Below are 25065 nucleotides of genomic sequence, written 5' to 3' on the forward strand. Positions count from 1 at the left end.
CAGCCTGCCATGAGCATCGAGAGCCGTCAGCCTGCCATGAGCGTCAAGAGCCGTCAGCCTGCCATGAGCGTAGAGAGCCGTCAGCCAGCATGGACCTGCCAGAGCCGTCCAAACAGGACCTGCCAGAGTCCTTCAGCCGGGATCTGCCCCTTGTCCCGGTGTTGCCCCTTGTCCCGGTGCTGCCCCTTGTCCCGGTGCTGCCCCTTGTCCCGGTGCTGCCCCTTGTCCCGGTGCTGCCCCTTGTCCCGGTGCTGCCCCTTGTCCCGGTGCTGCCCCTTGTCCCGGTGCTGCCCCTTGTCCCGGTGCTGCCCCTTATCCTGGTGCTGCCCCTTGTTCTGGTGCTGCCCCTTGTCCCGGTGCTACCCCTTGTCCCGGTGCTGCCCCTTGTCCTGGTGCTAGCTGTTTATTTAGGGGAAGGTAGTGTTAGGGTGGGCATTAGAAGGGGTAGAAAGAAGAGGGGAGTGACTATGGTGGTATGGGGACAGCGTCCTGAGCCGGAACCACCACCGTGGTCAACTGCCCACCCGGACCCTCCCCTGGACTTTGTGCTTGTGCGCCCGGCGTGCGCATCTTGAGGGGGGGGTACTGTAACAGTCCTGACCTGTTTTATGTTGTTTTTTATGTGTTTATGGTCAGGGCATGTGTTTTGGGTGGGCAGTCTATGTTATCTGTTTCTATGTTGGTTTCGGTGTGCCTGGTATGGCTCTTGATTAGAGGCAGGTGGTTTGCATTTTCCTCTAATCAAGAGTCATATTTAGGTAGGGCATTATCACTGTGTGTTTGTGGGTGATTGTCTCCTGTGATGTCTATCGTGTTGTCGATGTTTTTTCACATTTGGAGCTGTTTTGCTGTTCGTTCGTTTTGATGTTCGTTCCTGTTCGTAAGTTTAGTTTTGTCCATGTAAGTTTATGTTCAGGTTCCGTTGTACGTCGTTTTCTTATTTTGTAGTTTTGAAAGTGTTTTGTCTATGTAGAACGTTTGTAGCCTGTGTGTGTGTATGTGCACAACGTTATTTAGCTTCACGGTCGTTTGTTGTTTTGTATAGTTTGTATTAAGTGTTTCGTGTTTATTTTTCGTCATCTTTTAAAATAAAAGAAGATGGCTTATTTTCCAAGTGCTGCGTTTTGGTCCGTCAATCCTCCACACGTTCGTGACAATACTGAAACAGCTAGCTGCTGGCTTCACCTGTCCTCCACTTGTCTGTTTGAAACCTATTCAAAAGAAAGATAAAGGCCTTTACTTTTGTGTTCAACTATTCATTTGAATGGAACAGCCTAACAGGGATAAACATTTAACCTGTCATCAGATTTCCTGTTCTGAAAACGCAGAGTGTGTCAATAGGGGGGTGGGTGACCTGACCTGGGTAAAATATTTCCCTTGTGATGGAGGGCTGGGTGGCCCAGGATAACTCTCTCCTGGGGGCCCATCCAGGGTGTGGACTCTGGCAGGGTGCCCACGGCCCAGCTCGCCCAGCATGGTGAGCTGCTCTGGGCTAGGTCTCTATGATTTAGAGTTTACAGCGTACTGTAGGTGCACAGGGCGAGAGAAAATGTTGAGTAATTAGGGTGACAGACAGTGACAAATTCAATACTGCCTTGCACACTCTTGCCTGCATCTAGCTGATCTAGGGTTGCAAACGAGAGTTTCTATTGGACAATTCAGGCATTCGGAAAGTATTCAGACCCCTTGACTTTTTCTACATCTTTATTCTAAAATGGATTCAATTGTTTTTCCCCCTCTTCAATCTATACACAATACCACATAATGACAAAGCAAAAACTGTTTTTTAGAAATGTTTGCAAATGTATAAAAAAATTACTGAAATATTACATTTACATAAGTATTCAGATCCTTTACTTAGTACTTTGTTGAAGCACCTTTTAGCTGCGATTACAGCCTCATGTCTTCTTGGGTATGACCCTACAAGCTTGGCACACCTGTATTTGGGGAGTTTCCCATTCTTCTCTGCAGATCCTCTCAAGCTCTGTCAGGTTGGATGGGAACGTCAGTTATTTTCAGGTCTCTCCAGAAATGTTAGATTGGGTTCAAGTTCAGGCTCTGGCTAGGCCACTCAGGAACACTCAGAGACTTGTCCCGAAGCCACTCCTGCGTTGTCTTGGCTGTGTGCTTAGGGTCGGTGTCCTGTTGGAAGGTGAACCTTAGCCCTGTCTGAGGTCCTGAGTGCTCTGGAGCAGGACCTCATCAAGCATTTATCTGTACTTTGCTCCGTTCATCTTTCCCTCAATCCTGACTAGTCTCCCCGTCCCTGCCGCTGAAGAACATCCTATAGCATGATGCTGCCACCACCATGCTTCACCGTAGGGAAGGTGCAAGGTTTCTTCCAGACGTGACGCTTGGCATTCAGGCCAAACAGTTCAATCCTGATTTCATCAGACCAAAGAATCTTGTTAGAATCCTTTAGGTGCCTTTTGGCAAACTCCATGCAGGCTGGCATGTGCCTTTTACTAACAAGTGGCTTTCGTCGTGCCACTCTACAATAAAGGCCTGATTGGTGGAGTGCTGCAGAGCTGGTTGTCCATTTGAAAGGTTCTCCCATCTCCACAGAGGAACTCTGGAGCTCTGTCAGAGTGACCATCGGTTCTTGGTCCCCTCCCTGACCGAGTCTCATAGCAAAGGTTCTGAATTAGTGATGCACCGAAATGACATTTTTGGTCGATACCGATATCTGATATTTTTATTGCCAAATTAAACCAATACCGATAACAATAGTAAACATTTTTGCGTTCTAGTACAGCTAACACAACACATGGATGCAGTGGTCTAAGGCACTGCACCTCAGTGCAAGAGGCGTCACTACAGTCTCTTGTTCGAATCCAGGCTGTATCACATCCGGACGTGATTGGGAGTCCAATAGGGTGGCGCACAATTGGCCCAGCTTCGTCCCGGGTTTTGCCGGGGTAAGCCGTCATTCTAAATAAGAATTTGTTCTTAACTGACTTGCCTAGTTAAATAAAGGTTCCACACGCACACACACACACACACACACACACACACACACACACACACCACTGACCAAAAAGTTATTTTGTTGGCATTTACGTATGTCCCCATTACCAGAAAAACATAATCAAAACCTATTTCTTTCACTTACTTGCTGTGCTGTTTCGTTGTTCATTTGTTCAGTCGTTTCATTCTCAATCAGGATTTCTATGGAACGCCATTTGGGTCTTTGCGTGTCAAAAAAGATATAACACTATAACACTATTTAACACCAATAACACAAACACAAGATATATATATAGATACATATATATATATATAAACACTATTTGACATGTCAATTAAGCTTGTTGACCAATCAGGACCTGAATAGGACTGCACGCCACATAATAATTGAACGTGTTCATACATTTTTTACGTAGTTATTAGACATTGATTACACTATCACTCGTATTTCATATGTCATAATGATTCATCGATATGTATGCTATGATGCTGGTAAAGTTAGCTAACTATATAGCTACAGTTGGTGTCATCATCTAAAATAACCCTAATTTATAAGACAGGTCTTATTTGATTAATGGTGGTCGGACCCATCTATGTGAAGCTAGCCACAATAAGGATTAGCCACAATAGTGGACTTTGCGGTTAGCCTTTAAAATGGACAGTGATACAAATTAATACAAATAGTAGAATTGTGCCATAATTGAATAGATCATGCTAAACGAGGTTGGAATGTTGTTATATAAAATCAACAGAAGACAATAATTGTTTAATTTGCAAAAATCTGTTAATCACACTGGATGTATTATACTTTAGAATTGCACTGGGGGCATGTTGCGGTACTCTGAAACAACTGTGAATTGAGCCACATTTATTGTCAACCTATTTGTATTGAACACTATTCCCGAGGAAAAACAACACTGCGTGGATGTTTTGGAGTCTGATAAGTTGAGGAGGACGTTGGGGAAAAAATATCTTGAGTATTGAGTAGACTGAAACCCCATTTCATTGATCCCCAATCCTTAGGTAAAGCTGTACAGTGCAATATGCATGTCAATACACAAAATAGGCTGACTGGGGAGGTGATTTCACAGTCACAGTCCCGCGATAAGAGCTACATTACTAAAATTTGCGTGAACTCTTCACAGTTGTGTTCTGTGGGTGTCACCGAGTAGACTGATACCCCATTTCATTGCTTCACATTCCAACCTTGTTTAACATTATCCACCAATTGTAACCTTCTGCATCACTTTCAAATAAGTACTTTTATTTTGAAGGCAAACCGCAAATTCTACTATTGTGCCTAATCCTTATTGTGGCAAGCTTCACAACACATACCCCGGTCCGGTCGAGCATCACTTGCCAGATGAAGCTAGCTGGCTGCTTATAACGTTAGCTTTGGGCAACAGGGTTAAGTAGATGGCTAGCTATCTTTTCTCATGAACTGAAGTTACATTTCAATAGGCGAACAACAAGTGGCTACCTAGCTAATACTTATTCACACGGATTCTTAAACCATTGCAAAGAATAATGAAAATGACTGCAGTTTCTACTGGTCATTGTTTTCAGGCTGGTTGTATTGGTGCTAGCTAAGTACCAAGCTAAAGCTAGCTACCCCAGAAGTTGCGGTCAAAGAAATTATGATTTATTATCAATGCGGTATTGTACATCGTTCGTGGCCGGTGTTGGCTTGTTTGCAGACATTTTTGTACAGCTTTGACAGTGCTACTGATAGTAGTGGTGGCGCTTGACTTGCATGTGCAAATTCAGAACACACAACATTCTATAATAGAACTGTGTTATTTAACGCGTCAAATAGTGTTATTTTATGTGTATCACGCACAGATCCAAACAGCATTCCATAGTATGTTGTGAAGCTAATAGCAGTGACGCTACTACTGTGTAACTCCGGTAGGGCAACATCTGAAAAATAGCGCACTTGGTAGTGTGTACCGGTGCTCGACCAGTTGGCGAAAGCCAACATCACCCACGACAGAGAACTGTTAATTGTCAAGGGCAATGAATTCCATTAGAGTTGTCTCACTGAATTTTATTACTCTTTCAAATGACTGCTCAACTTGTTTACTGCTCGTTCCACACAGCAGACATTGTGGGCTGGGTTAGAAATGCTGTGTTGCACGTGTAGCGCAACATTTTCCATGGCGTCATTACGTCATGTACCTACGTTATATAGGTATGCATGTCAGCTTTGACATCGGTTTTGCACATCGCCGTTAAACTAGACATTGGGCTGATACCGATGTTGGCATTTTATGCTAATATCGTCTGATTCCGATATGTTCACCGATATATTTTGCATCTCTTGTCTGAGAACTTACAGTTGAAGTCGGACTCATTAAACTTCTTTTTCAACCACTCCACAAATGTATTGTTAACAAACTATAGTTTTGGCAAGTCGGTTAGGACATCTACTTTGTGCATGACTTTGTGTGCCATTCAGAGGGTGAATGGGCAAGACCAAGGATTGAAGTGCCTTTTCACGCTCAACAGTTTCCCAGGTGTATCAAGAATAGTCCACTTCACACAACTGTGGGAAGAATTGGACTCAACATGGGCCAGCATTAATGTGAAATGCTTCCAGCACCTTCTAGAGTCCATGCCCGATGAATTGGGGCAGTTCTGAGGGCAAACAATGTACAACTCAATATTCGGAAGGGGCTTTGAACACTCAGTGTATGTATGATATACAGTTGAAGTCAGAAGTTTACATACACTTAGGTTGCAGTCATTAAAACTCGTTTTTCAACCACTCCACAAATTTCTTGTTAACAATCTATAGTTTTGGCAAGTCGGTTAGGACATCTACTTTGTGCATGACACAAGTCATTTTTCCAACAATTGTTTACAGACAAATTATTTCACTTATAATTCACTTATAATTCACACATTTCCAGTGGGTCAGAAGTTGACATACACTAAGTTGACTGTGCCTTTAAACAGCTTGTAAATTTCCAGAAAATTATGTCATGGCTTTAGAAGTTTCTGATAGGCTAATTGACATCAATTGGAGGTGTACATGTGGATGTATTTCAAAGCCTACTTCCAAACTCAGTGCCTCTTTGCTTGACATCATGGGAAAATCAAAAGAAATCAGCCAAGACCTCAGAAAAAAATGGTAGACCTCCACAAGTCTGGTTCATCCTTGGGAGCAATTTCCAAATGCCTGAAGGTATCACGTTCATCTGTACAAACAATAGTACGCAAGTATAAACACCATGGGACCAAGCAGCCGTCATAACACTCAGGAAGGAAGCGCATTCTGTCCCCTAGAGATGAACGTACTTTGGTGCGAAAAGTGCAAATCAATCCCAGAACAACCACAAAGGACCTTGTGAAGATGCTGGAGGAAACAGGTAGAAAAGTATCTATATCCACAGTAAAATGAGTCCTATATCGACATAACCTGAAAGGCCACTCAGCAAGGAAGAAGCCACTGCTCCAAAACCGTAATTAAAAAAGCCAGACTACGGTTTGCAACTGCACATGGGGACAAAGATTGTACTTTTTGGAGAAATGTCCTGTGGTCTGATGAAACAAAAATAAAACTGTTTGGCCATAATGACCATCATTATGTTAGGAGGAAAAAGGGGGAGGCTTGCAAGCCGAAGAACACGTTGAACCATGATGCACGGGGTGGCAGCATCATGTTGTGGGGGTGCTTTGCTGCAGGAGGGATTGGTGCACTTCACAAAATGCATGGCATCATGAGGAAGAAAAATTATGTGGATATATTTTAGCAACATCTCAAGACATCAGTCAGGAAGTTAAAGCTTGGTCGCAAATGGGTCTTCCAAATAGACAATGACCCCAAGCATACTTCCAAAGTTGTGGCAAAATGGCTTAAGGACAACAAAGTCAAGGTATTGGAGTGGCCATCCCAAAGCCCTGACCTCAATCACATAGAACATTTGTTGGCAGAACTGAAAAGCCTGTGCAAGCAAGGAGGCCTACAAACCTGACTCAGTTACACCAGCTCTGTCAGGAGGAATGGGCCGAAATTCACCCAACTTATTGTGGGAAGCTTGTGGAAGGCTACTCGAGATGTTTGACCCAAGTTAAACAATTTAAAGGCAATGCTACCAAATACTAATTGAGTGTATGTAAACTTGAAATAAATTAAAGCTGAAATAAATCATTCTCTCTACTATTATTCTGACATTTCACATTCTTAAAATAAAGTGGTGATCCTAACTGACCTAAGACAGGGACTTTTTACTCGGATTAAATGTCAGGATTTGTGAAAAACAGAGTTTAAATGTATTTGGCTAAGGTGTATGTAAACTTCCGACTTCAACTGTATGTAAATCAGTTTGTATACATTTTTTTATTAATGTGCAAAACATTTCTAATAATCTGTTTTCACTTTGTCATTATGGGTATTGTGTGTAAATAGATGACGATTTTTTTAATGTATTCCATTTTAGAATAATGTAACAAAATGTGGAAATAGTGAAAGGGTCTGAATTCTTTCAAAATGCTCTGTATATGCAAAAGTATGTGGACACCCCTTCAAATTAGTGGATTCGACTATTTCAGCCACACCTGTTGCTGACAGCTGTTTAAAATTGAGCACACAGCCATGCAATCTCCTTAAACAAACATTGGCAGTGGAATGGCCTTACTGAAGAACTCAATGACTTTCAACGTGGCACCGTCCTAGGATACCACCTTTCCAACAAGTCAGTTCGTCAAATTTCTGCCCTGCTAGAGCTTCTCCGGTCAACGGTAAGTGTTGTTATTGTGAAGTGGAAACGTCTAGGAGCAACAACTGCTCAGCCGCGAAGTGGTAGGCCACACAAGCTCAGAGAATGGGACCGCCGAGTGCTGAAGCACGTAGCGCGTAAAAATCATCCGTTGCAACACTCACTAACGACTTTCAAACTGCCTCTGGAAGCAATGTCAGCAGAAGAACTGTTGGCCGAGCAGCCGCACACAAGCCTAAGATCACCATGCGCAATACCAAGCATCGGCTGGAGTGCTGTAAAGCTCGCCGCCATTGAACTCTGGATTAGTGGAAATGCGTTATTTAGAGTGATGAAACAGACTTCACCATCTGGCAGTCTGACAGACAAATCTGGGTTTGGCGGATGCCAGGAGAATATTACCTTCCCAAATGCATAGTGCCAACTGTAAAGTTTGGTGGAAGAGGAATAAAGGTCTGGGGCTGTTTCTCATGGTTCGGGCTAGACCCCTTAGTTCCAGTGAAGGGAAATCTTAACCCTGCAATATACAATTACATTCTAGACAATTCTGTTCTTCCAAGTTTGTAGCAACAGTTTGAGGAAGGCCCTTTCCTGTTTCAGCATTACAATGCCCCTGTGCACAAAGCAAGATCCATACAGAAATTGTTTGTCGAGATTGGTGTGGAAGAACTTGACTGGCCTGCACAGAGCCCTGACCTCAACCCCATCGAAACATTTGGGATGAATTGGAAAGCCAACTGTAAGCCAGGCCTAATCACCCCACATCATTGTCCGACCTCACTAATGCTCTTGTGGCTGAGCGGAATGAGATTTTACGACAAGCAGGTGTCCACATACCTTTGATAATGTACACTGAACAAAAATATAAACGCAACATGTAAGTGTTGGTCCCATGTTTCATGAGCTATAATAAAAGATTGCAGAAATGTGCACAAAAAGCTTATTTCTCTAAAATGTTTACATACCTGTTAGTGAGCATTTCTCCTTTACCAAGATAATCCATCCACCTGACAGGTGTGGCATATCACGAAGCTAGTTAAACTGCATGATAATTACACAGGTGCAACTTGTGCTGGGGACAATAAAAGGCCACACTAAAATGTACATTTTTGTCACACAACACAATGCCAAAGATGTCACGAGTTTTGAGGGAGCATGCAATTGGCATGCTGACTCCAGAAATGTCCAACAGAGCTGTTGGCAGAGAATTGATTGTTCATTTCTCTAACATAAGCCGCCTTCAACATCGTTTTATAGAATTTGGCAGTACGTCCAACTGGCCTCAAAACCGCAAGCGTGTGGGCAAGCGGTTTGCAGATGTAAACATTGTGAACAGAGTGCCCCATGGTTGCAGTGTCGTAATGATATGGGCAGGCATAAGCTATGGACAACGAACACAATTGCATTTTATCGAATAGCAATTTGAATGCACAAAAAAATGCCGCAATGAGATCCTGAGGCCCGTTGTGAGGCCCTTTTTTTAAGGTGTCTGTACAGATACAGATACCTTATCTGGTACAGTCATGGGAATACAGATGCATATCTGTATTCCCAGTCATGTGAAATCCATAGATTAGGGCCTACTGCATTTATTTCAGTTGACTGATTTCCTCCTATGAACTGTAACTTAGTAAAATCTTTGAAATTGTTGCATGTTGCATTTATATTTTTGTTCAGTATAGTTAGTGTATGTTTATCTCCATTTTGTTCCGTTTGCTTCCGCTTAAGATATGTTTTTCAACAAACTCAGTGGAATGAATACACCCCTAATCACACACAAACACAGTTCACTTTCATAGCAGCCACATACAAACAGCATAATCATTTTGCTCATTGTATAATTCCTTCTCACATCTACACGCTTTCCTCCTCTTACCTTTTCCCTTCGCTTGTAGACTTCAGTGTACAACAAACACATCAGCTGTCTGTGACCAGGTGAAAAAACCTTTAGAAGCCAAACCTTCATATTATAACCCCTAACCGCTACACACAGCCTACATTGTTGTCTCTATATAAGCTAACGTCATAGTCAACATAGCTACTAGAACTAACTCGTTAGTAAACCCGCTACAATCATGCAGGACAGTGTACAGTCAGCAAACAGTTTAGCAGTTACACCCGTGGACCCCGGTGGCAATAATTAATTAAACCAAAAGCTTACCTTGACTTGGAAGGGTTCCAGTGTTGGATAGCCATAGCCAGCTAGCTAACATAGCATCCCTTTCTGCCGGTGTTTGAGTAGGCTAAACTAGCTAGCTGCATTCACTAGCTAAGTGAAAGTGAAAAGAAAAATACATATCTCTCTCGCTCTTTTGCTTCTCCTTAATTTTTTTATTAATTAATTTGTTCAAAACTGTTCTACTATTGTCTTTCTCTTAGACAACTACTCACAACATTTTATGCACTGCAGTGCTAGCTAGCTGTAGCTTATGCTTTCAGTACTAGATTCATTCTCTGATCCTTTGATTGGGTGGACATCATGTCAATTCATGCTGTAAGAGCTCTGATGGATTGGACGATGTCCTACGGAAGTTGTCATAATTACTGTGTAAGTTTATGGAAAGGGGTGAGATCCATGAGCTTCCTAGGTTTTGTATTAAAGCCAATGTACCAAGAGGAGGATGGAAACGAGCTGTCCTCCGGCTAAACCATGGTGCTACCCTACAAAGTGCTGTTAAGGCTACTGTAGACTGTTACAAAACAGTGTGTTTTAATCAATTACTTGGTGACATTAATATATTTAGTATCGTTTTGTTTACAAAGGATGACTTTTTTAATGTTTCACTATTTAAATTTTTCTGAAATTCACTGAGGATGCTCCTCCACATTCTCATCTGAAGACCCTCCACTGGTTTATATGGTCATTACTCAATAAAGCATCAATCTTATTTCTTGAATAAACCCTATTTCTGGACCAGGCTAGATCTGTGAAAGGCTGATAGTGAGCTCGTTCCAGCGTCATGGAAACAGTGGCCCTGGCACAGTAGCTTTACACAAACACAGCTGAGCTGAGGAAACCAGATAATACAGCTGGAGCTGCCAGCCACTCACGTTTTCAATCTCACTCTTTCTATCTCTCCGTTCTGAGAATCGGTCAGTCTGTTAGGAGATAAAGAACAGGGGGAAATTCACTGCTCTCTTTGTCTGGGAAGATTAACCAGGAAATGGGCTCCTGACACTGTTCTATGTCATCATCTGACAGCCATTCACTGAGAGAATACTGGCGCTGGTGTGATTAAAAAAACTTATCTCGTTTAGGTTGGCATGGTAGCATTGATTTGATAAATCAACAGAGTGGAGGAGATAGTGGAAATGTAGCTTTTGGCAATGATTGATAACGTATGTTCTTGTGTAAGATAGTTTTTCCCTACCTCAAGCTGAAAATCAAAGGGGATGTGGCTGACATGCAAACTGATATATCATTTCCAAATTTGTTTGCATTAAGGTTAGGTTAAGATTAGGGTTAAGGTAAGAGTCAGTAGGTAAGGGTCAGCTGTCAATAAAATATCACATTTACATAAGTATTCAGACCCTTTACTCAGTACTTTGTTGAAGGACCTTTGGCAGCGATTACAGCCTTGAGTCTTCTTGAGTATGACACTACAAGTTTGGCACACCTGTATTTGGGGAATTTCTCCCATTCTTCTCTGCAGATCCTCTCAACCTCTGTCAGTTTGTATGGGGAGTGTTGCTGCACAGCCATTTTCAGGTCTCTCCAGAGATGTTCGATCAGGTTCAAGTTCGGTCTCTGGCTGGGGCAATCAAGGACATTCAGAGACTTGTCCCGAAGCCTCTCCTGCGTTGTTTTGGCTGTGTGCTTAGGGTTGTTGTCCTGTTGGAAGGTGAACCTTTGCCCCAGTCTGAGGTCCTGAGCACTCTGGAGCAAGTTTTCATCAAGGATCTCTATGAACGGAGCAAAGTACATCTTTCCCTCGATCCTGACTAGTCTCCCAGTCCCTGCCGCTGAAAACATCCCCACAGCATGATGCTGCCATAACCATAGGGATGGTGCCAAGTTTACTCCAGATGTGAAGCTTGGTAGTTAGGCCAAAGAGTTGGTTTCGTCAGAACAGAGAATCTTGGTACTCATGGTCTGAGAGTCTTTAGGTGCCTCTTGGCAAACTCCAAGCGTGCTGTCATGTGCCTTTTACTGAGGAGTGGCTTTCGTCTGGTCACTCTACCATAAAGGCTTGATTGGTGGAGTGCTGCGGAAATGGTTGTCCTTCTGGAAGGTTCTCCCATCTCTACAGAGGAACTCTGGAGCTCTATCAGAGTGACCATCGGTTCTTGGTCCCCTCCCTGACCAAGGCCCTTCTCCGCTGATTGCTCAGTTTGGCCAGGCGGCCAGCTCTAGGAAGAGTATTGGTGGTTCCAAACATCTTCCATTTAAGAGTGATGGAGGCCGCTGTGTTCTTGGGGACCTTCAATGCTGCAGAAATGTTTTGGTAACCTTCCCCAGATTTGTGCCTCCACACAATCCTGTCTCGGAGCTCTACAGACAATTCCTTTGACCTCAATTCCTTTTGCTCTGACTTGCACTGCCAACTGTGGGACCTTATATAGACAGGCGTGTGCCTTTCCCAATCATGTCCAAATAATTGAATTTACCACAGGTAGACTCCAATCAAGCTGTAGAAACATCTCAAGGATGATCAATGGAAACAGGATGCACCTGAGCTCAATTTCGAGTCTCATAGCAAAGGGTCTGATTATTTATGTAAATAATGTATTACTGTTTTAAATTCTTTAGACTTTTGTACATAAAATTCTAAAAACCTGTTTTCGCTTTGTCATTATGGGGTATGTGTGGTTGATGAGGAAAATATTTTGAAAAAGTCAAGAGGTCTGAATACTTTCCGAATACACTGTGATACACAAAAAGTGCAATCATGTTCTGTTTTACATGTAATTAATATTTTCATTGAATGTTGGAATGTGCATCACATGTGGTTAGGCGTAGTCGCTCATGGCTTGATATGTGTTGAATTGAAAGGACATTGATTTGTCATTTTGTCCATTAAAACATGGTATTGCTCCTCAGTATCAAGAGAGTTGCCAGAGGATGGATGATGTGTTTCAGTCCTACAGATATATAGTATGATTTCCTTTCCTAGTCACACAACATTAAGAATTTATTGTAATAAGAATATATCACAATAATTGAGAAGGCTGCAACTTTAGATTGTTCACTCTTTTATTATGGGACTAGGCTGCTTTATCCAGCTTTTTGTTCATAGTTAATGTGAATATGTTTTGCCTACTATTTCAGGGCACCTCTCCAGTTTGTCATTGCTTTACTCATTTCAAATGTATATACTGTATTCTATTTGCCCTCAGGTGGTAAGGTTAGGTAACAACACATCCGCCACGCCGATCCTCAACACGGGGGCCCCTCAGGGGTGCGTGCTCAGTCCCCTCGTGTACTCCCTGCTCACGCATGACTGCACGGCCATGCATGACTCCAACACCATCATTAACTTTGCCGATGACACAACAGTGGTAGGCCTGATCACCGACAACGATGAAACAGCCTATAGGGAGGAGGTCAGAGACCTGGCCGTGTGGTGCCAGGAAAACAACCTCTTCCTCAATGTGATCAAGACAAATGATTGTGGACTACAGAAAAAGGAGGACCGAGCATGCCCCCATTCTCATCAACAGGGCTGTAGTGGAGCAGGTTGAGCTTCAAGTTCCTTGGTGTCCACATCACCAACAAACTATCATGGTCCTAACACACCAAGACAGTCGTGAAGAGAGCACGACAAAGCCTATTCCCCCTTAGGAGACTGAAAAGATTTGGCATGGGTCCTCAGATCCTCAAAAGGTTCTGCAGCTGCACCATCGAGAGCAGTTAGAAAGAGAACTGAAGGTCAATGTTTCACAAAATCGACTCTTGTTTTGCAACTGTAGAGAATTGATCCATTGGTTGTGTCTAAGTATTATGAAGCCATGAGGAAGGTTCATACTACAGTAGTTGCATTGAGACACTTTCAAAGGTATTGTTTACGTAATGCTGTATACTGCTGTTTAAATGACTGTCAAGATGAAAATGTTGAACCAGAGAGTAATAAAACAAATGATAGACAGTGACTCCTGTCACGTTCATTATAATAAGTGGACCAAAGCGCAGCGTGATCTGGTTTCCACATATTTTATTTACTAAGTGAAACCCACAGCAAAACAAAACAATAAATCTCAAATGAAACGTGAAGCTACAATAGTGCTCACAGGCAACTATACATCGTCAAGATCCCACAAAGCACAAAGGGGAATTGGCTGCGTTAATATGATCCCAAATCAGAGACAACGATAAACAGCTGCCTCCGATTGGGAACCATACCAGGCCAACATAGAAATATAATTACCTAGATGACCCACCCTAGTCACAGCCTGACCTAACCAACATAGAGAATAAAATGCTCTCTATGGTCAGGGTGTGACAAATCCAGAACAGAAGTGTCAGCAATTTGAGGAAAGGTTTCCTTGTTCTCCAAAGGGGCATGAAAAAGCTACCTTTGCCAAGAGGACATTTTTAAACGCAACCAAGACAACCAACATTTTAAAAAGCATGAGGCAAATGGGAGCTGAACATACTGGGCCTCTTTCTCGAGCAGGCTATTCTTTTAACAGGCCATTTTGAAATGTGCTGATGTGTGCTTGGTTGCCAAGAACTCATTAATCATAGGATGGTTGGAGGCTTCGGGTGGCAGAGTAACCATGAGTAAAGATAAAGAAATCAATCCACTGATCCACAATCCAACTACCCCAGTTACATGACTAAGGCACGGAATATTCATGCATGTTTTAAGGTTTTATAGGGTTCCTGTTGTTCATCACAACAATCACCATGGAGTTCAGTTACTGGAAAGACAGTCATCATGTTGAGTAGCTGGAAAATATAATAAACAGTATTCCACACAAACACTCCTTTATCTTCCTTCAAGTTACTTTATTCTCTCCAAATGATCTCTCCAGTTTTTAATTATCTTCAATATGTTTCGGTCTTCTTCTCCTGCAGGCTTCCTTGTTCAGTGTGGAATGCTAGCGGCCCGGTGGCGAGCCGAGGCTGAAGGAGCATGGTGAAGCACCAACCCTTGCAGCAGGTCTATGAGAAGCAGCTGTGTTTGTCCTTCCTCACTGGGATCTATGGCTGCCGCTGGAAACGCTACCAGCGTTCACATGACGACAGCTCCAAGGTGAGAGACAAGACTTCTGCAAATGTCACAAGATGCTCTGTTGTGGACAAATGATAGGTGTATTTGTACAGTCTCTTGTCATACAAATCAGTGGAATGTCTGAGAGCTAGATTGTCCTGACCTTTAAATGCACCTGCTGGCAACATGCCTGGACTTGTTACGGAGGACCACTCTAGTCCTCAATCAGTCAAATTCCATTATTAAAGGGCTCACTATTTAAAAAATAAGATGGAGAACAAGCTATAGGATGAAAAATACCAGAGTTTTGGGTGCAGGTACAGCCAATTAGCGCTAGCTAATGCTACCTACAAAATAATATTGTGATATGTAACGATAATATTTTCTTCCCCCCATCACTAATAACCAGTAGATGCTCTGAATGACCGTTAGTCATAATATCTATTTACCCACATGGATTGAGGCCCAAACAGAGAATCTGTACTAATGCTGCTTAACTATGCTTTGAGCTCAAAAGAAAACGCTTTGGATCTCCTCATCTGACATTTACTGAACAGCAGGAGACCGCAAAACATCAATGGTAATGATGAATTACCAATATAGGGATTGATAGACCTTCATAAGCACAATTAGTATTTGTGTGTGTGAGTGTGTGTGTGTGTGGTGTGTGTGTGTGTTTGTCTGACTGTTTATTAGGATGTCATTAACATTACTGCAGCATACCTGATTTAGCTCCATGTACCTAAGTGGAATCAACATGTTTAAACCAGAATGATCTTTGACAAACTGGTTACTGTCTGACGTTCGAATGTTTATGGATTAGCTGCTTTGCGTCAATCCAATTAACGTAATAAAAAAAATCCCCATAAAAAGTTTCAGCTAGAGATATGGGCTGCGTATCAGTGCACCGCATCCGCCTATGTTGCCGTTCTGCATCTGTGGTGGAAAGTGGCAGAGCTACAGTGCTGTTTGACAGACCGGTAGTCTTCTCACAAAAACGTTTGTAGCGTCAGAAAGGTTTGGCCTACAAACTAATATAACCACTTGATGGAAAGATGAAACTCCCACGAACACGATGGTGTTCTCCCAGTACCAGGACGTTTGGAAGTATTTTGTGCTCCAAATAAAGGGGTTAAATAGGTATAAAAAAACAACAAAAGAAAATACATATTTATATGTACTGAACAATAATATAAACGCAACATGCCACAATTTTAAAGATTTTACTGAGCTAGTTCATGTAAGGAAATCAGCCAATTGAAACATATTCATTAGAACCTAATCTATGGATTTCACATGACTGGGAATACAGATATGCATCTGTTGGTCACAGATACCTTTAAAGAAAAAGGTAGGGGCGTGGATCATAAAATCAGTCAGTATCTGGTGTGACCACCATTTGCCTCATGCAGCGCGACACATCTCCTTCGCATAAAGTTGATAAGGCTGTTGATTGTGGCCTGTGGAATGTTGTTCCACTCCTTTTCAATGGGTGTGCGAAGTTGCTGGATATTAGAAGGAACTGGAATACGCTGTCGTACACATCGATCCAGAGCATCCCAACGTGCTCAATGGGTGACATGTCTGGTGAGTATGTAGGCCAAGGAAGAACTGGGACTTTTCAGCTTCCAAGAATTGTGTACAGATCCTTGCGACATGGGGCCGTGCGTTATCATGCTGAAACATGAGGTGATGGCAGCGGATTAATGGCACGACAATGGGCCTCAGGATCTCATCATGGTATCTCTCTGCATTCAAATTGCCATTGTTAAAATGCAATTGTGCTCGTTGTCCGTAACTTATGCCTGCTCATACCATAACCCCACAGCCACCGTTGGGCTTTCTGTTCACAATGTTGACCTCAACAAACCTCTAGCCCAAACAACTTCATACACGTGGTCTGCGGTTGTGAGGCCGGTTGGCCAAATTCTCTAAAACAAAGTTGGAAGTGGCTTATGGTAGAGAAATTAACATGGTGGACATTCCTGCAGTCAGCATGCCAATTGCACGCTCTCTCAGATTTGAGACATCCGTGGCATTGTGTTGTGTGCATTTTAGATTGGCCTTTTATTGTCTGTGTAATGATCATGCTGTTTAATCAGCTTCTTGATATGCCACACCTGTCAGGTGGATGAATTATCTTGGAGAAATGCTTACTAACAGGGATATAAACAAATGTGTATACAATTTATTTTAGAAATAAGCTTCTTTATGCAAATGGAAATTTCTGGGATCTTTTATTTTAGCTCGTCAAACATGGGACCAACACTTTACATGTTGTGTTTATATTTTAGTTCAGTGCATATTCCTGAGCTTTCTTATATTTCCTATATATAGAACAGACACTTCAAAACCTTATTCCTTATGATTTTTTGGGGACTGTATGTTTTGCCATTTAGGAATGTGTTATTCAATGTGTTTATGGGCTATAGAAGACAAGGCCAAATTGTATATTTTATCTTTTTTGTAATATATATATATGTATATTTTTTATACCTACATTGGTCCTACAATTCTAAATAAAATAGCTAAATGATCCATGGTATGACCATCTTAAATCCATTCCATATGCTAGTTTAGTCTGAATTCTGTTTATTGAAGAACTGCCTTATTCAGGCCATGGGTGGATGATGGATGATTTTCCAACTGTAAAGGCAGTCAATGTTGTTCTCCTCCTCAAACGAGGAGGAGCATGGATAGGACCAAGATGCGGATTGAGGGAAATAAGCCATCTTTTAATGAACACAGCAAAACTACAAAACAACAAACGTGACTAACCTTCAACTGTCCTGTGTGGACACAGGAACAAACACCCACAAAAGCCTACTGCCCATGGCTACCTTAAATCTGTCTCCCAATCAGAGACAAATGAATGACAGCTGTCTCTGATTGAGACCCAATCTAGGCAGCCATAGACATAACTAGACAACCTAACAAACACTATCCCATACACATACAACCCCCATGGACTAACCAAACACACACAACATACAATGCCCACCCCAACTCACGCCCTGACCAACTAAACATAATCAAAATAACATAAAAATAGGTCAGGAACGTTACAGAACCCCCCCCTCAAGGTGCGAACGCCGGGCGCACCAGCACAAAGTCCAGGGGAGGGTCTGGGTGGGCAGTTGACCACGGTGGTGGCTCAGGCTGAGGGCGAGGTCCCCACCCCACCATAATCAATCCCCGCTTCTTTATCCCCCTCCCAATGACCACCCTCCCACTAACACCACCTAAATGAGCGACCAGCACCGGGAGAAGGGGCAGCACCGGGACAAAGGGCAGCACCGGGACAAGGGGCAGCACCGGGACAAGGGGCAGCACCGGGACAAGGGGCAGCACCGGGACAAGGGGCAGCACCGGGACAAGGGGCAGCACCGGGACAAGGGGCAGCACCGGGATAAGGGGCAGCACCGGGACAAGGGGCAGCACCGGGATAAGGGGCGGCAGGTCCTGGCTGAGGGACTCCGGCAGGTCCTGGCTGAGGGACTCCGGCAGGTCCTGGCTGAGGGACTCCGGCAGGTCCTGGCTGAGGGACTCCGGCAGGTCCTGGCTGAGGGACTCCGGCAGGTCCTGGCTGAGGGACTCCGGCAGGTCCTGGCTGAGGGACTCTGGCAGGTCCGGGCTGAGTGGCAGCTCCGGACTGTAGGGCAGCTCCGGACTGTAGGGCAGCTCCGGACTGTAGGGCAGCTCCGGACTGGCGGGCAGCTCCGGACTGTAGGGCAGCTCCGGACTGGCGGGCGTCTCTGGCAGCTCCTGACTGGCGGGCGTCTCTGGCAGCTCCTGACTGGCGGGCGTCTCTGGCAGCTCCTGACTGGCGGGCGTCTCTGGCAGCTCCTGACTGGAGGGCGTCTCTGGCAGCTCCTGACTGGAGGGCGTCTCTGGCAGCTCCTGACTGGCGGGCGTCTCTGGCAGCTCCTGACTGGCGGGCGTCTCTGGCAGCTCCTGACTGGCGGGCGTCTCTGGCAGCTCCTGACTGGCGGGCGTCTCTGGCAGCTCCTGACTGGCGGGCGTCTCTGGCAGCTCCTGACTGGCGGGCGTCTCTGGCAGCTCCTGACTGGCGGGCGTCTCTGGCAGCTCCTGACTGGCGGGCGTCTCTGGCAGCTCCTGACTGGCGGGCGTCTCTGGCAGCTCCTGACTGACGGACGGCTCTAGCGGCTCCTGACTGACGGACGGCTCTACTGGCTCGGGACAGACGGGCGGCTCTAATGGCTCGTGGCAGACGGATGGCTCAGACGGCGCTGGGCAGACAGATGGCTCAGACGGCGCTGGGCAGACAGATGGCTCAGACGGCGCTGGGCAGACAGATGGCTCAGACGGCGCTGGGCAGACAGATGGCTCAGACGGAGCTGGGCAGACAGATGGCTCAGACGGAGCTGGGCAGACAGATGGCTCAGACGGAGCTGGGCAGACAGATGGCTCAGACGGAGCTGGGCAGACGGGCAGTTCAGGCACCGCTGGGCAGACGGCCCGTTCAGGCACCGCTGGGCAGACGGCAGACTCTGGCCGGCTGAGACGCACTATAGGCCTGGTGCGTGGTACCGGAACTGGAGGTACCGGGCTGAGGGCACGCACCTCAGGGCGAGTGCGGGGAACAGGAACAGGGCACACTGGACTCTCGTGGCACACTCTAGGCCTGGTGCGTGGTACCGGAACTGGAGGTACCGGGCTGAGGGCACGCACCTCAGGGCGAGTGCGGGGAGAAGGAACAGTGCGTCCAGGGCTCTGGAGACGCACAGGAGGCTTGGTGCGTGGTGCCGGAACTGGAGGCACTGGGCTGGAGAAACGCACCCTAGGGAGAGTGCGTGGAAGAGGAACAGGGCTCTGGAGATGCACTGTAAGCCTGGTGCGTGGTGTAGGCACTGGTGGTACTGAGCTGGGGTGGGAAGGTGGCGCCGGATATACCGGACCGTGAAGGAGGACACGTGCTCTTGAGCACCGAGCCTCCCCAACCTTACCAGGTTGAATGGACCCCGTAGCCCTGCCAGTGCGGCGAGGTGGAATAGCCCGCACTGGGCTATGCAGGCGAACCGGGGACACCACCTGTAAGGCTGGTGCCATGTACACCGGCCCGAGGAGACGTACTGGAGACCAGATACGTTGGGCCGGCTTCATGGCACTCGGCTCGATGCCCAACCTAGCCCTCCCAGTGCGGCAAGGTGGAATAGCCCGCACTGGGCTAAGCACGCGTACTGGGGACACCGTGCGCTTTACCGCATAACACGGTGTCTGACCAGTACGACGCCCTCTTACTCCACGGCAAGCCCGGGGAGTTGGCTCAGGTATCCAACCCGGCTTCGCCACACTCCCCTTTAGCCCCCCCCCCAAGAAATTTTTGGGTGAGCCTCTCGGGCTTCCGTGCTAGCCGCGTACCCTCATACCTGCGCTCCTGGGCTGTGGCTGCCTTCTTCTCCTCCCGAGAGCGGCGATTCTCTCCCACCTTAGCCCAGGGTCCTTCTCCATTGAAAATTTGCTCCCAACTCCATTCCTCTTCTCTCCATTGCTTTAGTTCTTGTTCTCTCTCCTCAATCCGCTTGGTCCTGTTGTGGTGGGTGTTTCTGTAAAGGCAGTCAATGTTGTTCTCCTCCTCAAACGAGGAGGAGCATGGATAGGACCAAGATGCGGATTGAGGGAAATAAGCCATCTTTTAATGAACACAGCAAAACAAGACACTACAAAACTACAAAACAACAAACGTGACTAACCTTCAACTGTCCTGTGTGGACACAGGAACAAACACCCACAAAAGCCTACTGCCCATGGCTACCTTAAATCTGGCTCCCAATCAGAGACAAATGAATGACAGCTGTCTCTGATTGAGACCCAATCTAGGCAGCCATAGACATAACTAGACAACCTAACAAACACTATCCCATACACATACAACCCCCATGGACTAACCAAACACACACAACATACAATGCCCACCCCAACTCACGCCCTGACCAACTAAACATAATCAAAATAACATAAAAATAGGTCAGGAACGTTACACCAACAAATTTGTTAGTGAGATTATGGCAGCTGTAGAGGCTTGTTTGTAAGCAAAACAAAGTCAGGAGACATACAGTATCACCTGCAGGGAAAAAACAGTGACAAAGGAAACCTGACTGAGATACAGTAACCTGACACGTGTGAGATGGGGCACGACAATATCAGTCAGCCTGCAAGGCAAGAGCCTGCCTGTATGACCTTTGCCTTAGGCTTCATAGAGAGAAATAAGATACAGTATTATACGCCTTATAATAAGACATTATAGTTCATATATGCTTATAACAAGTAATATAGTGTTATACCTGTCAGCTCTGTAAAATGTTACAGAGGGAGGCAGCAAGTAGTGTGCATAGGTATAGAGGTCAGTGTGTACTATAACACTAAACTCCTTTTAAATGGCTAGCAGGACACAGTTCTGCCCATCCTGTATTGAAAGCTGATCACACCTCAGGAATATTTGAACAATTTTCCAAACATACATACATACATAAAGAAAGACAGACAGACATTATTCAGTTGATTCAAAATAATTCTTTCCAAAATACAGTTATTGTCTTGTTATGAAATGCAACTCAAATTCAATGTTCTGTAAATAGTGGTCTGTATCAGCGAGGAGAAGTAATCAAACTTTGCTGCCCATTGTAAAGTTGTAGCTTTATGGCAGACATTGGCAGCCATAAGCTTAGTGTAGAAGTCAATGGGGTGTTTTAATGTAATGCTTTGACCCAGACTCCCAGCTGTGTGTGACGCAGACTAGAGTATTACAGCCACTCCTGCTGTACTTGACTTGTCATTGGACTATAAAGACCCAGTAGGTTGTCCATAAATTAGGCCAGTTAGGGAATGTGTAAGCAGGGCATTAATGAAGTGCTGACCAAGAGGAAAAATACGAACACACAGCTGCACGCCTGCTTTCCCTCTCTCCATTTACAAAGCAGAATGTAGTCACTCACACACACATGCACACCAAGGTTAATATAGTTTTGTGTTTTTATATTAATATATATTTCTATTAGTTTCAAGATTTTATTTGAAATTCAGTTTAGTTTCAGTCAGTTTTCAGATCTGATTTACTAGTTTTTAGTTAGTTTAGTTTTATAAAAACATTTCTATTTAGTTTTTATGTTATTTGGTTTCAGTTTTAGTGTTAGGGACAGAAAGTAGGCTATGAGAAAGTAGGCAGAAAGTAGGCTAGGAGCCATTTATGTTTTGTATAGTTTTGGTGTTTTTTGAGATGTCACTTCTTGCCACTGTGGGGCAGTAATGCATAAGGTGATGGGTCAGGTCCTTTTGAGTTATAGTCCAAGATAGACACCCATTGTTTTTAATGTAATTTACTCACGTTCACATACCCCGTTTCATGGTGGTTGCCATCTGCTTTATAGAGCCGATAGCTAGCACTCAGTGCGCACTGGAGCAAGCGCGAGCAGTGTCATCACATCATCCAGAAGCATGGCAGACATTGAACAAAAATATAAACATAACATGCAACAATTTCAATGATTTTACTGAGTTACAGTTCATATAAGGAAATCAGTCAATTTAAATAAATCCATTAGGCCATAATCTATGAAGTTTAGGGCTGAAGCACAGTCATGGGCCCACCCACTTGGGAGCCAGGCCCAGCCAATCAAAGCCCACAAAACGGCTTTATTACAGACAGAAATACTCCTCCGTTTCATCAGCTGTCCGGGTGACTGGTCTCAGATGATCCCGCAGGAGGCTGCTTATGGTATAGAAATTAACATTAAATTCTCTGGCAGCAGCTTTTTTGGACATTCCTGCAATCAGCATGCCAATTGCATGCTCCCTCAAAACTTGAGACATCTGTGGCATTGTGTTACAAAACTGCACATTTTAGAGTGGCTTTTTATTGCCCCCAGCACAAGGTGCACCTGTGTAATTATCATGCTGTTTAACCAGCTTCGTGATATGCCACACCTGTTAGCTGGATGGATTATCTTGGCAAAGGAGAAATGTTCACTAACAGGGATGTAAACAAATTTGTGCACACAATTTGAGAGAAATGTTTTTTGTGCAAATAGAACAATTCTGGGATCATTTATTTCAGCTCATGAAACATGGGACCAACACTTTGCATATTGTGTTTATCTTTTTGTGAAGTATAAATGTTAATATCTTTGGCTGTGAGTGATGGGAAAAAAAATGGCATCTAAGACAATTACTTGACTCAAGGTGATGACTAAGGCATCTTATTTGCAATTTTCAGTGTGGACTACTCTATGGCAATTATCTTTTTGGGCTTGAATTCAGCTAAACTGCAATACCGAAAGACAAAAAATGTCCTCTGGGTACAGTGGAAAGTGTGCTTCTAGACCGGAACCCTGTGGCCTTGGTCAGGTCATAGGCTAGGTTAAGTTTAAAGGTACACTCAGTCAGATGTTGTAGCTTAATGAAGTAAACAGTAGTAGTGGGTCAATTTCCACCACAACCAGGAGCGTTGTAGTGCGAGGTTAAACTTCTCAGCTGTTTTGGTCCCGTAACTACCCGGTTATAGCAGAATGAAGCACACCCGTGCACATGTGCAGATACTCTGTGTGACTATGTGAGAGCAAAGTCTTGCATAATGTTTATCTCATCGGGTGTGTTCGAGTAGTAAGGCTAACAACACCAACTATACGGAAGTCGATGAGTGTAGTTGGGGGAGATGAATCTGTGACAGCCGAAGTCGGACACTGTAGTGGTTTTCCAACAGCAAGGCTCAGATCAACAGGCATATTGTTTATAAATGTTGAAATAAGCTTTTCTTAACCCCCATATCACACACTTACAAACTGAAAACATAACATGTGTACAATTAATTGGTAAGAGAGAGGTCTCAAATGTCACTTTCATTTGTATCCTCTGTTCTGCTTGTATCTTTAGAATCGCATTAAAGGTGGTTAATGTTTCAGACACATCTTTGGTCACGTTTACGGAGGTCAACCAAGAACACCCTAACGATTAGACAGACAAATATTGCCTTCCACTGACAAGGAATTGGCTGCATGGTGCAGTTGGTGAGGATGCAGTTAACAAAAAATGTTCCCAAACTTTCGAGAATGTTCCCTTAAGAGTTTCATAAGGTCATTAACTAACGTTTTCATAGGAATGTTTCCATTATGTACAAGGAATATTTCCAAGAGGCCATTCCCTTATTGTAAAATAGAACCAGAATGTGGTTACCATGTTCTCAGAATTTAAGATATTAATGTTCTAGACACGTTTCATGGTAACGTTGCAAGAACATTAATGTGTCCAGACGGTTGCCGTGTTCTCAGAACATAAGATGTGAATGTGTCCAGTTTTCTGAGGGTAAGGAGAATATTCCATCAACGTCCCACCAAACATACACAGAACATGGTTGCCATGTTCTCAGAATCTAAGATGTTAATGTTCTAGACATGGGAATGGGAACGTTGCAAGAACATTTCTGTGTATCAGTTGTCAGAACGTCGCCTGATGTTCCCAAAGAAACAATCCCCCAAAAATGAATGTTTCAATAACATCATGTCTTGTTACTTTTGCAGAGCCAATCAAGGCCCTGATTAGTGAACCACTGATCCATTCATAGGTCTTTGTCTTTTGGCAAGGTTAGGGATACTTTCACACCGACACATTGCTTTTAACATGCAGTTTTCAACTTACCTATTTTACATAAATGATTTCATTGTGCATGTTCATGTATATAGTAATTATTAATCATGTCTTCACCTGAGATTTAAACTCAAAACCTCATGGTCCACGATACTCTGATCTTTCCACTACGCCACCATGTCGGTGTCAGATGTCAGTTAATCTGACGAGTCTCATCATTGATTTGACTTACTTATTTCAGCGATTTTAAAGGCTTTTTGTATAGTTGTCTAATGTTGGTGGGGCATGTTAACCTGTTTTATTGTTACTCCGGAATCACTATGATCAATAAAATAGTTTTTATTGAGTGTACTTTTAACAGAGCTGATATTTATTTCAAAGTTGCATTCATCTATTCCTTACACCAATCAAGTTGATTCATCTACATAAGTTCCTAGGTAGGAGGAGTTTTTTCTGGACAGGGCCTACATTTACTGGCCCAATAAGCACATGCCCTTCAGATATCCATTATTGGGACAGTGGTTAGGGTGTTTGACATTACTGTTGGTGGTGGCCTCGGTTTGAGGCCCGAAAGGGGAGTCACCATACTCTTACATTTTCAGTAATATACAGTTGAAGTCAGA

General features: G+C 44.1%; 1 protein-coding gene across 3 annotated transcripts in view; it reads left to right on the forward strand.

Moving 5' to 3' along the window:
* The window catches only part of LOC129817456 (glycerophosphodiester phosphodiesterase domain-containing protein 5-like), a 64855-nt gene that overhangs the window by 13864 nt on the left and 25926 nt on the right, over positions 1-25065 (forward strand). For all 3 annotated transcript variants that reach the window (XM_055872742.1, XM_055872734.1, XM_055872724.1), the window contains exon 2: positions 14707-14884. In XM_055872742.1, coding sequence (XP_055728717.1) covers positions 14765-14884 — 120 coding nt within the window. In that variant the 5' untranslated portion in view covers positions 14707-14764. The remainder of the gene's footprint in view (positions 1-14706; positions 14885-25065) is intronic.

The sequence above is a fragment of the Salvelinus fontinalis genome, chromosome 2 (genome assembly GCF_029448725.1).
Source record: "Salvelinus fontinalis isolate EN_2023a chromosome 2, ASM2944872v1, whole genome shotgun sequence".
Lineage (NCBI taxonomy): Eukaryota > Metazoa > Chordata > Actinopteri > Salmoniformes > Salmonidae > Salvelinus > Salvelinus fontinalis.